General features: G+C 43.1%; 3 protein-coding genes across 3 annotated transcripts in view; 1 reads left to right on the plus strand and 2 right to left on the minus strand.

Annotated features, from left to right (window-relative positions):
- ap4m1 (adaptor related protein complex 4 subunit mu 1) overlaps nucleotides 1-2,463 on the minus strand; it is a 14,560-nt gene extending 12,097 nt beyond the window's left edge. The window contains exons 1-5 of the mRNA XM_023426244.2: nucleotides 2,163-2,463; nucleotides 1,344-1,405; nucleotides 774-859; nucleotides 529-635; nucleotides 63-159 (exon numbers count right to left, since the gene is read on the minus strand). Of these exons, the coding sequence (XP_023282012.1) occupies nucleotides 63-159; nucleotides 529-635; nucleotides 774-859; nucleotides 1,344-1,401 (348 nt within the window). The 5' untranslated portion in view covers nucleotides 1,402-1,405; nucleotides 2,163-2,463. The remainder of the gene's footprint in view (nucleotides 1-62; nucleotides 160-528; nucleotides 636-773; nucleotides 860-1,343; nucleotides 1,406-2,162) is intronic.
- Nucleotides 2,464-2,704: 241 nt separating this feature from the next.
- On the plus strand, nucleotides 2,705-5,599 carry rbmx2 (RNA binding motif protein X-linked 2). Its single transcript, XM_023426248.2, has 6 exons — nucleotides 2,705-2,788; nucleotides 3,584-3,699; nucleotides 3,772-3,823; nucleotides 3,910-4,039; nucleotides 4,612-4,798; nucleotides 4,876-5,599. The coding sequence occupies exons 1-6, from the start codon at nucleotides 2,784-2,786 to the stop codon at nucleotides 5,436-5,438; spliced, it is 1,053 nt and encodes a 350-aa protein (XP_023282016.1). The 5' UTR covers nucleotides 2,705-2,783; the 3' UTR covers nucleotides 5,439-5,599.
- Nucleotides 5,600-5,861: 262 nt separating this feature from the next.
- siah2l (seven in absentia homolog 2 (Drosophila)-like) overlaps nucleotides 5,862-14,372 on the minus strand; it is a 16,883-nt gene continuing 8,372 nt past the window's right edge. Inside the window, exons 2-3 of the mRNA XM_023426247.2 lie at nucleotides 10,995-11,174; nucleotides 5,862-10,888 (exon numbers count right to left, since the gene is read on the minus strand). Coding sequence (XP_023282015.1) covers nucleotides 10,517-10,888; nucleotides 10,995-11,174 — 552 coding nt within the window. The 3' untranslated portion in view covers nucleotides 5,862-10,516. The remainder of the gene's footprint in view (nucleotides 10,889-10,994; nucleotides 11,175-14,372) is intronic.

Genomic DNA, 14,372 nt, shown 5'->3' on the forward strand with positions numbered 1-14,372 from the left:
AAAAAACCCCCCCCCCCCCCCCCCCCCCGAGCAGCTGGGGTGGGGGGGGGGGGGTGACTCACCACAACCTCATCCAGCAGCTCGTAGATGAGGGCAAAGTTCATCTGCACCGACCTCTCTGACAGGCTGCCACAGTAATCTTTAACCAGAGCTGTTAACCTGAGGACACACACACACACACACACACACACACACACACACACACACACACACACACACACACACACACACGTCTCAACAGGTGACTTCGTTCCTCCTGGTTCACAGCAAATCCTTGAATTAGTGTAAACAGTTAAAACCAGTGTATGTGAAAAGAAAAACTTCTTCAGTCGATCAAACATGAAACATGATCTTTGCTGGTGTTTGTGATCTCGTGTCGCCTCTTTGTTTCATGGACGTGGTGATGTCATGATGTAAACGCCGCTGCCCGTTAACCGTCTAAAATTAAAGGGCGAGTTGTGTTAACCTGTGAGGACTGAGTGTGTACGGTGGTGTGAAGGTGTAATTATTATTTCTGTAGACACACACCTGTTGAGGAACTCGATGACGGTGAAGGGAGAGGAGTCAGCCGTTGTCGTGGCGACCCAGTAGAGCCCGCCCTGTCTGACGTGGACGAAGTGAAGGTCTTTGTGACTCTGCAGAAAAGAGAACACAGAAATAAATCTCCATCTGCGTCACAAGATCGAACACACACGATCTATTTCAAACGCTGCTGTAAAAATAAAGTTCGATTGATTGACAACATCTTAACACACACTGACACACGACGTTACCATGACAACCGGAGGCTGGTCTCCCGTCAGCGCCGTGACCTTCTCGTAGAAAATGTTGACAACATCACTTCCTGCCTCTCCGCGGACTTGTGGTCAGGTTAAGAAACACAGGCTGCTTCATTAGTAATTAATCTGTTTTCAGCATCTAAACAAAGATGTAAATGTAGTTTCCCCGTGTGTTTGTCAGCCTGATAATGGGACCAGCTGTTCACTGTGCACTGCTGTAACGTCCCATTCAGCTGCGTGACAAAGTCTCATCCCCTCTGGGAAAATTATATTTATATTTTTAAAAAGAAAACAAGTGAATAAAACATAATTTTCCATTTGATGAAATAAAAAGTAACACCTGAAAAAAGGCTCATTTTAAACATCTGTTGAAGTTGCAGGAGTTGAATTTACTTCTTTCCCTTCAATAATAAACAACATATTAAATTTGCTCAGGTGATTGATTAACAGGCTTTAACATAACGGCTGCAGTAGAAAAGTACTGATCAGGGGGATGGAAACAAATGCAAGTGTTTGTGTTTGGCCTCAGGTGTTTTTAGCTGTGGGACAAGAAGGTGAGGATACAGTCTTTATAGATGAGGTGGTCGCCCTTCGAGGACAAGATGAAGACCTGAGAGATCATCCTGCTGGAGACATACAGAGAAGAGACAGGAAAGAGGGACAGAGACAGAAATTTACCAACTGTAACTCAAAATCTTTTTATTTTCTAGTTTTTAAACACCAGGTTTTTTTGGTTTTTACTCTTCAATCCAGCCGGCTGAGAAATAACTATGATACAGGTGCTCCCCCTGCTGGTGACAGTTGATAAAGTCCTGTATGTTCCATTTTATTTACTTTATTTTGAATTATCTTCCATGTGCTGCTTCACTATGTGTGACCAGCAGGCAGCTAAAACCAGCCAACATTTTCTCTTTTGGAGAAAAGCTGCCGCCAAACTCCACTCAATATTCTGCCAACTTTAGGTGAGCTAATGCGTAAACAAAACTGCTTGGTGTAATGATGACCTCAGTCTTTTTCAACATCCTCATGAAACACAGGAACATTTTAAATACATGTACTACACTTCTCAGTTTGCTGTTTATTGACACCCCAGTCATCACTCAAATGTTCCACAGGAGATGAGGACAGAGAGTGGAAAGTGAACCAACAAGTCCAGAAATTACATCTAATTAAAGCCAATTATCAGTAGTAAAGTCTGATTTATCTCAAGCAGAATGTGTGAGAAGTTCCATAAGAGTCAGATATATTCTTGATAATGTTTTAACATGCAGCTATGGTTAAAGTATCTTAAATGGACTACAATTGTAAACGAGTTTGGATTTTAACTGTGAGCATGTGGCACTTCCTTGAACAGCTTTATGTTTCAGTAACTGCATTACTTACCCGCAGTAGGCCTGCAGTAAAACAGCGGTGAATCAGTTTAAATGTTAACTTATAATCCATAAATGGCAGTGAAAGTCATTTAGCCTGCTGCTAACGGTAGCCTGGCTAAAGTTAGCTATCGCAGCGTATTTAAACCTCTAAAAATTAACATGAGGGATGTCCGTGATAAACTGGTCAACGCGGAGAAAGTTGTATAGATAAAATAGTTAACTGAAATATTAAAATATCAAGTGAAACACAAGATAATCGTGTGTTATTTCTACAAGCTGCCTGGCTCTCAACTGACAGACCGGTGTTTACAAACCGGGTCGCGTGTGGCGGTTACCGGCACAGCGCCACCTGATGTCCGGGCGGTGAAGTTACATATAGTTAATGAAGCAAAATGTAAATATATGTATATATGTTTGGATAATTATACTGTATTTTTTGATTATGTACAATTTTATATATAATTTGAACAGTAGTTGTTTAGGTATTTAGTCTTATTTAGCTTGTAGTTAAGACATCCGAACAGCAGGCGGCAGCAGAGGCAGTAATTCATACGGAAATGGCTCATGCTAGCAAAGTAGACGGTTTCCACATTAGCACATTAGCATCGGTACCTCTTGTATGTAGTTCACCATGAAGTAAGTGAACATTCTTACAGTAAAATGATTGTTTGGTTTTCTATTTACTGTTTGGACTTTATTCATTCTGTCCTCTGCTGTACGCTAACCTGCTAGCTGGTGCTAGTGGGCTAATAGACATTGTTGATAAGCACAGTTAGCTTAGCCACCGTCACTCATTCTCGATGCACCGAACCCTGTTCAATTTAATGATTCTCCTTCATAACACGCTAATATTATTTTAAACCTTTAGTATCCGTTTTAGAATTCGGCACACACCAAGCAATTCGTATATCAATTATATAAAAGTTTTGTAAAGTGTTTGAGCCCTTGTGCAGTGGCGCGCTACTCACGGCTTTGGCAAAAATGGATTGTTTTGCTTTTATTTATTTGAAGTCCGTTGATTTGCCCAATTTAATAATGAATCCTCAAGTTGTACTAAATTTCTTAGTTGGTCATGGTGGAGTCTGGTGTGACGGTTTCTCCATGTATACGATCAGAATAATGTATATTTTCTCATTTCGCATTTTATTGTTTCTATTTTATGTCATTTTTATTTTTATTTGTTTTCATTCTTTAATATCCTGCCTTTTATTTCTGGTTTTACTCACTTTAATACATGCTTGTTTGTATGAAAAGACGCTGTACAAATAAAGTCTTGATTGATTGATTGATTGATTGATTGATTGATTGATTGATAAAAGTAAATATACTGCTCTCACATAACTCTATAGTTGTTGTGTTGACCCTCAGCTCATGAGGGTGTAAATACTCTGGATAAACAACAGTTCAATGTTTTCTCTGTCCTGTTTTCAGTCCTCTAACGAAGGTGAAGCTGATCAACGAGCTGAACGAGCGGGAGGCCCACCTCGGGGTGAACGAGTCTGTTTCCTGGCACACTGTGTACAAAGACAGCGCCTGGATCTTTGTGGGTGAGTTGGACCGTCCTGTGAAAACGGTTTATCTCACGACATGTGGATGACGTAGTTTTCTGTTTCCTGCAGGAGGATTTCCATACGAGCTGACTGAAGGCGACATCATCTGTGTCTTCTCTCAGTACGTACCTTCACACTTTGTCTCATCCTCTCTCTCACTGTAATAACCATCATGAGACTATGTGAGAATTTACTCTCACCTGTCAGGTACGGAGAGGTCGTCAACATCAACCTGGTGCGCGACAAGGCGACGGGGAAGTCCAAAGGTTTCTGCTTCATCTGCTACGAGGACCAGAGGAGCACCATCCTGGCTGTGGACAACTTCAACGGCATCAAGGTGACGCAGCCGTTACTTTAAGAGTCTCTAGCTCATCTACAAACTACCTGCCTCCTATCCTTCGCCTTCATAACACTATGCAGTGTCAGTGTTCACACCTGTAGCTGTTTCTCCTGCTTCCTCCTCCTCCTCAGGTCTGAGGCTGCAGAAGAAGAAGAGGAGGATCAACACACACACACACACACACACACACACACACACACACACGTTACAAACATGAACTAGCTGTCAATAACTCTGGTTTGTTGCGGCTGAATCCAAAAGGAAACGTTTCTGCATCGTCTCAACATTTCAAACAGTGTCACCTCCTGCTGTCTGATTATCAGCTGATAGATTCAGCGTCACACCTGCTGACTCACGTGTTTCCCGCTCTCTATTTGAAGCAGATTTACTCGCTGCTACGAAACAAGTTCGCCAACGAATAATTCCCCTGAAACATACACTTCCTGTTTTTGTGCAGATTAAACAAATGAGATGAGTTTGAGCAGAGCCAGGCTAACTGTTTCCATTTGTTTCCAGTCTTTATGCTAAGCTAAGCTAACCTTAATAAACATCTGTCTTCCTGTCGTCAGATTAAAGGTCGGACCATTCGCGTGGATCACGTCAAAGACTACCGTCCTCCCAAAGACCACGAGGACATCGACGACGTGACCAAACACCTGAGGGAGGAGGGCTGCGCTCCCGCAGCCCCCGAGTCCTCCTCCTCTTCCTCAGAGGAAGATGAGCAGTACAGCATACCTGTGAAGAAGCCCAAGAAAGGTGAGGTCACTTCCTGTTGTCTTTGATCCACCTGAGGCAGGATTTGAGTTTTTATTCCTCCTGTGTTTCTGCCTCAGATAAGAAAGAGAAGAAGAAAAAGAAGAAGGAAAAGAAAGAGAAGAAGAAGGCAGAGAAGGAGAAAGAGAAGAAGAGCCGGGCAACCTCCTCTTCCTCGCCTCCCCCTCCTCTTCATCGTCCTCCTCCCGCTGCCGTCAGAGTCAAAGAGGAGAAGGAGGACGCCGCCTACGACAAGTACAACCAGAGGGGGGCGCCGCCGGGAGGACATGAGAACGGGCAGAGAGCGAGGGAGAACGAGAGACTCCGGGCGGAGGAGGAGGGGAGGAGGGATGAAGACAGGAGGAGGAATCGTGAGAGGGACAGAGAGGGAGACAGGAGAAGAGAGACAGACCGGGACAGAGACAGCGATAGAAGAAGAGAGATGGACAGAGACAGAAGACGAGAGACAGACAGAGATGATGATAGAAGAAGAGAGACGGATTGGGACAGAGACAGCGAAAGAAGAAGAGAGACAGACAGAAGAAGAGAGACAGACAGAGACAATGATAGAAGAAGAGAGACAGACCGGGACAGAGACGACAGAAGGAGAGAGATGGACAGAGACAGCAATAGAAGAAGATAGACAGACGGAGACCACAGAAGAAGAGAGATTTCTTAGTTTCCTTGAGTTCAGTGTAAAATGTCTCTGGACGTCGTCCTCAGGAGGACGTGTCCAACATGCTCCTGTATGAAGTGAAATGTTTGTTGTTGATTTCATTTTGTAATAAAACAGAAATATCTTCAGCTGTGGAATCAACATGGATTTAAAATCAGATTCATCTCTGATATTTTAAAATTACATTTTATTAAGGACTACAGTACGGAGACTTGGGGGCGTGGCCTCTGGGTGTCAAGCCCCTCCTCTTTACCCAGTTTTGGACAACTTACTTTTTTTGTCTCAAAATCCCTGTTAGTCTAAATATAAATTAGAACGACTGACTGTCCTGAAACATCTGATCATGTAAAAATAGAACAAGACGATATAAAGATCAGAACCAGAGAGAAACAAGCTGCACCCGTTTATTAAAGAAACATCACAGAACAACGTTACACTGAGAACGAAGAAGAGTCAGAACATCCGTGAGATCCTGTCGCTCTTCAGTTTCTTGTTTCAGTAGATTTCATTTGTATCATCCTGCTGCTGTGACAGAAAGAACCTGGTCATGTGACACGAACTCCACTGAGCTGATTATTATCTTAATTAATAAGGAAAAATTCATTCTTAAAGCCGACTCCCCAGTTCTGAAAACACATGATGTGGTAACACTTCATTTTAAACGTCTGTAGTTTCTGAATCAGCTCTAAGACGTTTAAGATCTGTGTAATTTTGTAATAAATGTAATGCAATTTATTTGAATTGCATTAAATTTAATTGTCTATCTCTATTTTACTGATAATTTAATTCTAGAATATGATAATAATGGTGCTGGTTACTGGTTACTGGTTGGCAATACAAAATATACAAGACCTTTAACGATGACATTTATAAACACCAGGACAGATCCAAGGAAACAGAATGATTCAGAAATTACAAACTTGTATTTGTTGACGTTAAAAATTAAAAATGCCGAATTAACTATTAACCATTGCAGTTTGCAGTTTACCCACAGATGTACAGACAACTGACTGAATAACTGTGGTACGTGTAAGTTCTTAGGAACACCTGTATACACCTGTATACACCTGTCCACGTCAGCTCGCACCGTATCTTTGCCTCTTCTCCTCCCTGACAGGTGAAGCCAGATTTTACCTGGGTAATTACTTTTTTTTTCTGTCAGTTTGATTGATGGCTCTAAATACTTCAATACCCATGAGCCTCAGCTGCTGTTGCTATGGTGATATTAATTAATAAATGAATCCCAAACTGCCGGATCTTCATCAGGTTTCTACAAAGTGTCATTTTTACCTTCAGCTCGTCATCATCGGCTCATGTAGCAGAATGTGAAGCTCTGTAATCGGATGTTTGTTAGTGAAATGCACCCTGGGAGTCGTAGGCTACAGTAGTTTGTGATGTCGGTCCCTGGTTTTCAGATGTGGGTTGTTTGTTGGACTCAGACTGAAGCAGCAGAACAACAACAACGAATTAACAACAGTCAGTTTAGAAAATTACCTTGAAAATCTCTGTACAGCTGCAAACGCTAACACAAATACATGTCACAGAATAAATCCAGCTGTCTCCTGTCTGAGAAAATATACTGTTGCCGCGAGAGCTTCATTTACAATAAAAACATTTGGTAGAAAGTGGCGGCTGTGAAGTGGAAGTGATCATCAGGTAAAGAGAGAGAGAGCGGCGTTTCCTCTGTGTTTCTGAGCTGAGCTTCAACACGACGGGATGAATGAACCCGAGGGCTTTAGGACCATGAAGCCTGAAGTCTGAATTAATATTAAATAACATTAAGGTTTGAAAAGCAACAGAATATTAATGATTGTATAGTCACTAACATCTCACAGTTTACATTAACATTAAAGATCTGCTAACACAGTTTAACGGTTATAATTAGTATGTACACATTTAATAAATGTTTATAACAATATGTGGTTATAACCAGATCTGGGTTTTTATTAAAGTGGAGGCTGCTAATTAAATACAATATAATAAAACAGCTGGGATATTTATTCATATAATATTCATAAATTGTTTAAAATGTTTTATATCTGCTGCAATAAACCATTTACTAAATATTTATATACTGATTGTAAATGTTGAAGATTCAGACTTAAACTGTTTATGTTAATCAAATATTACATTTTTAATAAAGTTGTGTTGCTTCTTAACTGATATACTTGATAATAAAGTGTTGATATCTGTAAGATGTAAATATGTTTTAAAGCTCCTTCCAGTCTAAAGGTCTCTGTCCATGAGCCTTAAAACCAGGCGTCACGACTTCTGGAACTTTGTGATGTCACAACAAAGCAGTCACCAAGCCCCGCCCACCTGGACCCACCATCCAAACCTTGCAGGATTTGGTTTCTGAGTGTTTTTACCTAAAATCTGCTATATTTTTATTGGGTCACTCAGAAAAAGGTCAGCCAATCAGAAGAGAGGCTCAGAGCCTCCTCTCTTCTGATTGGCTCACCGACCTGTTGTTACTAGAGCTGCAGAGAGAAGCCTGAGAGAGGAGATGTGAAACTACACTGAGATGGTTTTTGGTTCTTAAAACCACAAATATATCTTCTTATGGATCAACACTTGTGAGTGGGTCCAGGTGGGTGGGGCTTGGTGACTGCTTTGTTGTGACATCACAAAGTTCCAGAAGTCCTGACGGCTGGTTTTAAGGCTCAGTTTCTGAATACAGGCTGTGTGCATTTCTCTGTGGACTGAGGCTTTGATACTTTCACAGTATTAATATAGAAGCTAGAGCTGATCTATAATCACACTACACATGTACATCTACCTTTAGACTGGAGGAGCGTTAACGTTCTGCCACTGACGGAGGCTCTGCAGCTGTTTTAGGTTAAATGGAGGAATTGTTGCTGATGCTGCAGATATGATTCAGGACGAGTCACACCTACATGGAGCAGTGTGAATGAACGACTGGTTTTTCGTCTCTGAGCGAACACAGAGGAAACGGCGCTGAGGTCTGAGGAATCTGCGGTTCAGTCACGTGAGTCGTGATCAGAGGTATCTGCTGACGCCAACTTCTTTCCAGTTGCTACGAAGGTTCAGAGACGATCATGTTTCTTTACCTACAATAATCCGTCCGCCCACCGTGTCTCTGTGGCTTTGAACAAGCAGCAAACTGTTTTTACACATTTCCCTTCCGTCAGAGTCTCGTCGTTTCCCTGCAGGTTTTCAGTAAGAAAACTAAAAACAATGTTCAACCGAAGCTCATCAGCACCAAGACTCCCTCAGAAAGAGCTGGATCATGAGGAGGACGGCGGTAGAAAAGTAAGGCGCTGGCGGCTCGGCAGACTGCAGGAGGGGCGGAGGATTATTCCTCCATTTCACTGCTTTTATCTGAGATTAAAAGAAGGTCTGAGGATTGACCGGATCCCACAGAGGTCCAACGCCAAACCTCCAAACCGTGAGGGACGAGTCCGCGGTCAGAACGCCACCGTGGCCGCCCGCGGGATTTGAACCAGCGACCTGAGACACAGGCCACAGCTCCGGTCATTAAAGCACAGAGTGAACGTGTTCACATTATTCTGCTTCGACAGCCTCTCTCTTTGTCTGCTGGTTATTATTGATTATTGATTGACAGGTGACAGTGTACGTTGGTCAACACTGTTAACTGCATCGGTGGGAACGTGCTACGGTTAATCTGATTATTTCATATAGAGTCGATTCATCATTTCGTCTGTATCAAGTTAAAAAATAAGGAAATGACGACATTCAGAGATTTTTAATTCAATGTCAGAAAAGAAAGAAAAGCAGAAAATTATCACATTTAAAATCTGAAAACAGAATTTTTAAACATTTTTTCTTGAAAAATGAGCGAAACGATTAATTTCCTGTCGATCAATTCATCCATTTGTCGACTAATCGTTGCAGCTCTGATCAATAATGTGTGAAACTTGAGTGACTGATGTGTCGTTCACTTTTCCAGACTCTGGGTTCAGCTGGATGTGAGTAAAGATTAAAGTTTATTGATCTGATTGACCATGATTGTCAACATGAAGAAGAAGACCTGGTGCCAGCGGCTGCTCTGTTTCTCTGATACATGATCATCATCACACCTGCAATAACGAGTCAATTAATCAATCATCAGAAAAATGATCTGCAACTTTCTGATCATCAGTTCATTACGATTTTGCCATTTTCTGCTTTTCTGTTTCATCTCTTTGTGAACTGAATCTACGAAACACATTTTATAAACTAATCGAGAAAATATGCAGCTGATTAATCAATAATAACAATAATCATTAGCTGAGGTCCTAATATATCTCATAAGACTGTAACCCAGTCAGCTGTTCAGCATCTGTATCAGTTGTGTGAAGTGGTGAATGTCAGGTATTTAATTTACTGTCTGATGATTTTAACATTCATCAGCAGTTTGTTTTATTTTATCGTCCCAATAAACATTAATGTGAGATGGGAATTATACATGTCATCAAAGCAAATGACCTACAGTGACCCCTGTTACAGGCTGAGGAACCTGTCAATCAAACGTGTCTTCGTGTTTTAATATCTTTGTAAAAAGACAAAGACTGACTGAAAACACCTGTCAGCCAATGACAGCAGCAAAGAGCAGAATACTGTGAACACGTCGACAGGAAGTCGGATGAACCCGACAGGAAGTCAGATGAACCTGACAGGAAGTTGTGTGGCTGCTGTGGTGAAGGTTTTGTTTGTTTCCTCCAGTGAGACCAGAATCCTCTCTGCTCGGGGGAGTGGACTCTGGCCCGGGGCCCCGGGTCCCGGTCTGGACGGGCGGCGGTCGCAGCAGCAGGTCTGACCTCGTCTTCATCAGTTCAAGAAGGACACCTGATGCTCGACACTTCCTGTTCGGTCATTCATCACACGTCAAACAGGGCGGAGCCGGCGTTCTGCTGCTAAACCTGCTGCAAATGTTTTACAAACAAGTCACCATCGCTGCAGGACGTTTACGACTTCCTGTGAGCACAGAGCGAGACAGAAAGTGAACGCCACACCTCCTGAACGGTCAAACTGACCCTGCGTCATGACGTCAGTCTGTTTATCACAACTGTTGCTCCGCCCCCTCAGCACATGGAGATGGTGACGTTGATCCCCAGGTTGCCGTTGTCAGCGAACAGATGAGCGATGGAGGTGTCGAACACCAGGCAGTCGCTGTTCATGATGGCGGCCGCCACCCCGTCGTGGATGGAGCGCGGCGTGGCCTCCCAGGTGAGCCGGCGGCGGTTGCCGTTGAGCTCCAGGCGGTAGGCGAAGTTCTCGGCCTGCTTGCGGGTGCCGATGAGCAGCACGACGGCGAAGAACTGCTGGTGACCCTCGTACTTCTCCTGCTTCTCCAGGACCAGCATGAAGTGGTGGCTGAAGCACGACTGCATCATCACCCAGTCCACGGCGCCGGGCAGGTTGATGTCCGTCGCCAGGAAGACGATGTCCTCCCCCTGCGGACAGAAGAAGACGTTACAATGAGCTGAATGCACAACAGGTACATTTATCATCGTTAGAGTCGTCAGCTTGTTTGAGGTTTCTGTAGGTGTCGGTGCCGACCTGCAGCGTGGTGATGGACTTGTGCGCGTGCATCAGGTGCGGCATGACGGCCTCCAGAGAGCCGTGCCACTTGCAGGTGGCCCCGGGACACGGACAGGTGTACGGCCTGAACTCGCACACCTCCTCATGGTCGGGCTTCTCGCTGTGGTGGAGGGTCAGCTGACATCCGGCCGACGAGTACTGGAGGGAGGACGCAGAGAGAGGACTGAGCGTTAAAGGCACATTCCACTTCCTGTTCTAGGTGAGATCGTCACATTTTTATTAGAAACAAACCTCAAACACTTTTATTAGTTTATTGTGATCAGACTTGAAGCATCATCATCTCTCAACATGGGAAAAACTGTTTGAGGAAACACAGTGAGACAGAGAAGTAAAGCTCCATGTTTCTTCTTCTTCTGGGTTTTATTTGAAATGTTCTGATTGGCTGACTGTTTTCTGAGTGATCCAATAAAAATGTAGCAGATTTCAGGTAAAAACACTCAGAGAAACCAAATCCTACAAGGTTTGGATGGTGGGTCCAGGTGGGCGGGGCTTGGTGACTGCTTTGTTGTGACATCACAACAGAAAACATTTGACTTGTCACAGCAGGAAAAACTGAAGTCGAATAAATGACTTAAACGATGGATTGATGATTCCTGAAATGAAATGCAGCGTTTATCAGTGTTTATCAGATGCACCTGTGTGTGACAAGTCCAAATAAACCTGCCTCCATTTCTGGAGCGGGAAATCATCAAACTGGAGACGTTTTTAAGAACAACCTGATACTGTCCAATCAGAACACGATTATATTTCTATAAATAAACGAGCTTCATATATAAGCTGTAACACCCTTACATAAGCTGCACACTCCATTATTATAATGGATGAAACAGGAGCTGAGAACCACCTGACACAAAGCTGACTCCACTGTAGTCATGGAATCAAACCTGGAGGTGTTATCCTGCTTTTACCACATGATCACATTTAAAATATCATCATTCATTTACACGTGACTAATTTTAGTCTCAACTGGAGGAGCATTCAGAGAGGACAGACCTCCACCAAGGTCAGTGTCAAACAACAAACACAGATTTCACTGCAAAAAATTCAGATTCATAGAAAATGAACCGAATCTGTCCCAAACTAACGGGTTCGTCCCGTCCCTCCACAGAACTCAGTAACTCATCGTTATCTAGCTATATGGGAGGGGTCGGATCAACACCACCAGTTTTAGTTTGGTTGGACCCCGAGTCTTTGAGCAGAGACGCAGAAGTCAGGTCTGGACTGTTGATTTGGACTTCCATTTAAAATAATAATAATAATAATAATAATAATAATAATAATAATAATAAAATCACATTTCTATGGTTCTTACCAAGAAGTAATTTATCCTTTTTCAGTTGTTGTTGGTGGTTACTCAAATAACCTTAACCCCTACCACCAGTGACTGTATATAGAGATGGACGCCATCGCAGTGAAGCCAAAACATTTGTCCGCCCCCTGGTGTCTGGCTGCAGTACAGGTCATAAACCCCGCCCCCTCCATGTTAGCGGGTGGGACATGAACCAAACTAGAAATATCAAAGATGGTTTCTGTCTGTCGCTAATTATTTGATGCTATTATGACATGACTGATGGCTGTGATTGACTTGCAATTGGGTTGAACAGGTGTATGGGCGGGACCACGGCTCCACCCCCTGATCACTACAGCACAGACTCCAATGACTAAATGATGTCACCAGCGCAAGAGCAGCGCTCGTATCGGGGATATTTTGGCCTCATTTTTGCACAGTGGCAGGAAGTGGAGCCGCAGCAGGAAGTGGAGCCACGGCAGGAAGTGGAGCCACGGCAGGAAGTGGAGCCGCAGCAGGAAGTGGAGATGCGGCAGGAAGTGGAGCCGCAGCAGGAAGTGGAGCCGCAGCAGGGACTGGAGACGTGTGTCCATCTTTATAAACCAATCCTTGTAACTAAAAACACCTACGTCACAGGTGTCTGGATACACACTCCGGTTTTTAAGAATTCACACCTTCCAACCAATCATAACACAGAATTTTCAGAGGCCATGGTATCATTATATACACACTGATATACACACACTGTTAAATCCACACTCATGTATCCAGTCTATTGTGTTCTGTATGTTCCCCGCTGAAGTGTCACTGCTGGAGCCTGCAGCTGACAGAACAGCCTATTAATTATCTCCTGATTTAAATGATCCAGATGAAGTGAGGCATGCTGTGATATAAATATAGCCTTAGAGTGTGTGTGACTGTGTGTGTGTGTGTGTTCTGGACGGTCATGAGTAGTAATGTAATGTAATGGCTGCAGCCTTCTCCTCAATTTTCTGAGATGCTGAAGGTCACAGTGATGGGATTCTCCCTCCTCCCCCTCTTTCATCTGGAACAACAGCACCTGTAGATGGACCAGGAGCCTATAACAGTGTGGTGGTGGTTCACTTTGGTCGCTGCATTGAATCTCCTGCAGAAGACGCCTGCTGATTGGTCAGCTCTCAGACAGACTCACTTCATGGATCCACCAGCTGATCCATGACACGACGGCATCACAACATTTCATCTGTCAGTCTCACATTCAAGCTGCCAATCTCAGCAGCCGCCACGATGAAGGGGCTTCAGTGCTTCCTATCTCATCTCCTTCAGAGGAGGAAACACTGGAGCTTCCTTTGTGAAAGGAAAGGAGACAATGCCATCCCACAATTCTTTGCTGATGCACCAGTGTAGTTTTACCAACATAACTGTAGAAACGACATGATCTAAAACTGATGGAAATCCAGATCCATGAACACAGATTTCTCGTCTTTGAGTTCAGTTAGGAGTCATCATGAAGAACAAGCACATTGACTTTATAGTTAACACACAATAATACATGTTTATTTTAATGGCCCAACTTCCTTTACTTCTTTAATCCTTTATTCTCCATGTGTTATAAATAAAGTTACTTTTAAAAGAAATCCTGATGTAAGCGCAGCCAGATTCTCCTTCACATCTTTCCTTGACCTCGAGATATAAACACCTCACACCTGCTTTATAACGTTAGCTTTTTAGGCTAGCATTAGCTTGTTTAGGCTAGAATTAGCTTGTTTAGGCTAACATTAGCTTTTTAAGGCTAGCATTAGCTTGGTTAGGCTAACATTAGCTTGTTTAGGCTAGCATTAGCTTGTTTAGGCTAACATTAGTTTGTTTAGTCTAGAATTAGCTTGTTTAGGCTAACATTAGCTTTTTAAGGCTAGCATTAGCTTGTTTAGGCTACATCACTGTTCACTCCGTCAGAATGTAACAGACTTTTGAAGTGAATATTTTCACACCATTAGTCACAATGTTAGTTTAAACCACTGCTGTACACTGACTACTGTGTGTGTGTGTGTGTGTGTGTGTGTGTGTGT

This window comes from Seriola lalandi, unplaced genomic scaffold, assembly GCF_002814215.2.
Source record: "Seriola lalandi dorsalis isolate HSWRI2012SDOR001 ecotype SW California unplaced genomic scaffold, Sedor1 jcf7180002054820, whole genome shotgun sequence".
Taxonomy (NCBI): domain Eukaryota; kingdom Metazoa; phylum Chordata; class Actinopteri; order Carangiformes; family Carangidae; genus Seriola; species Seriola lalandi.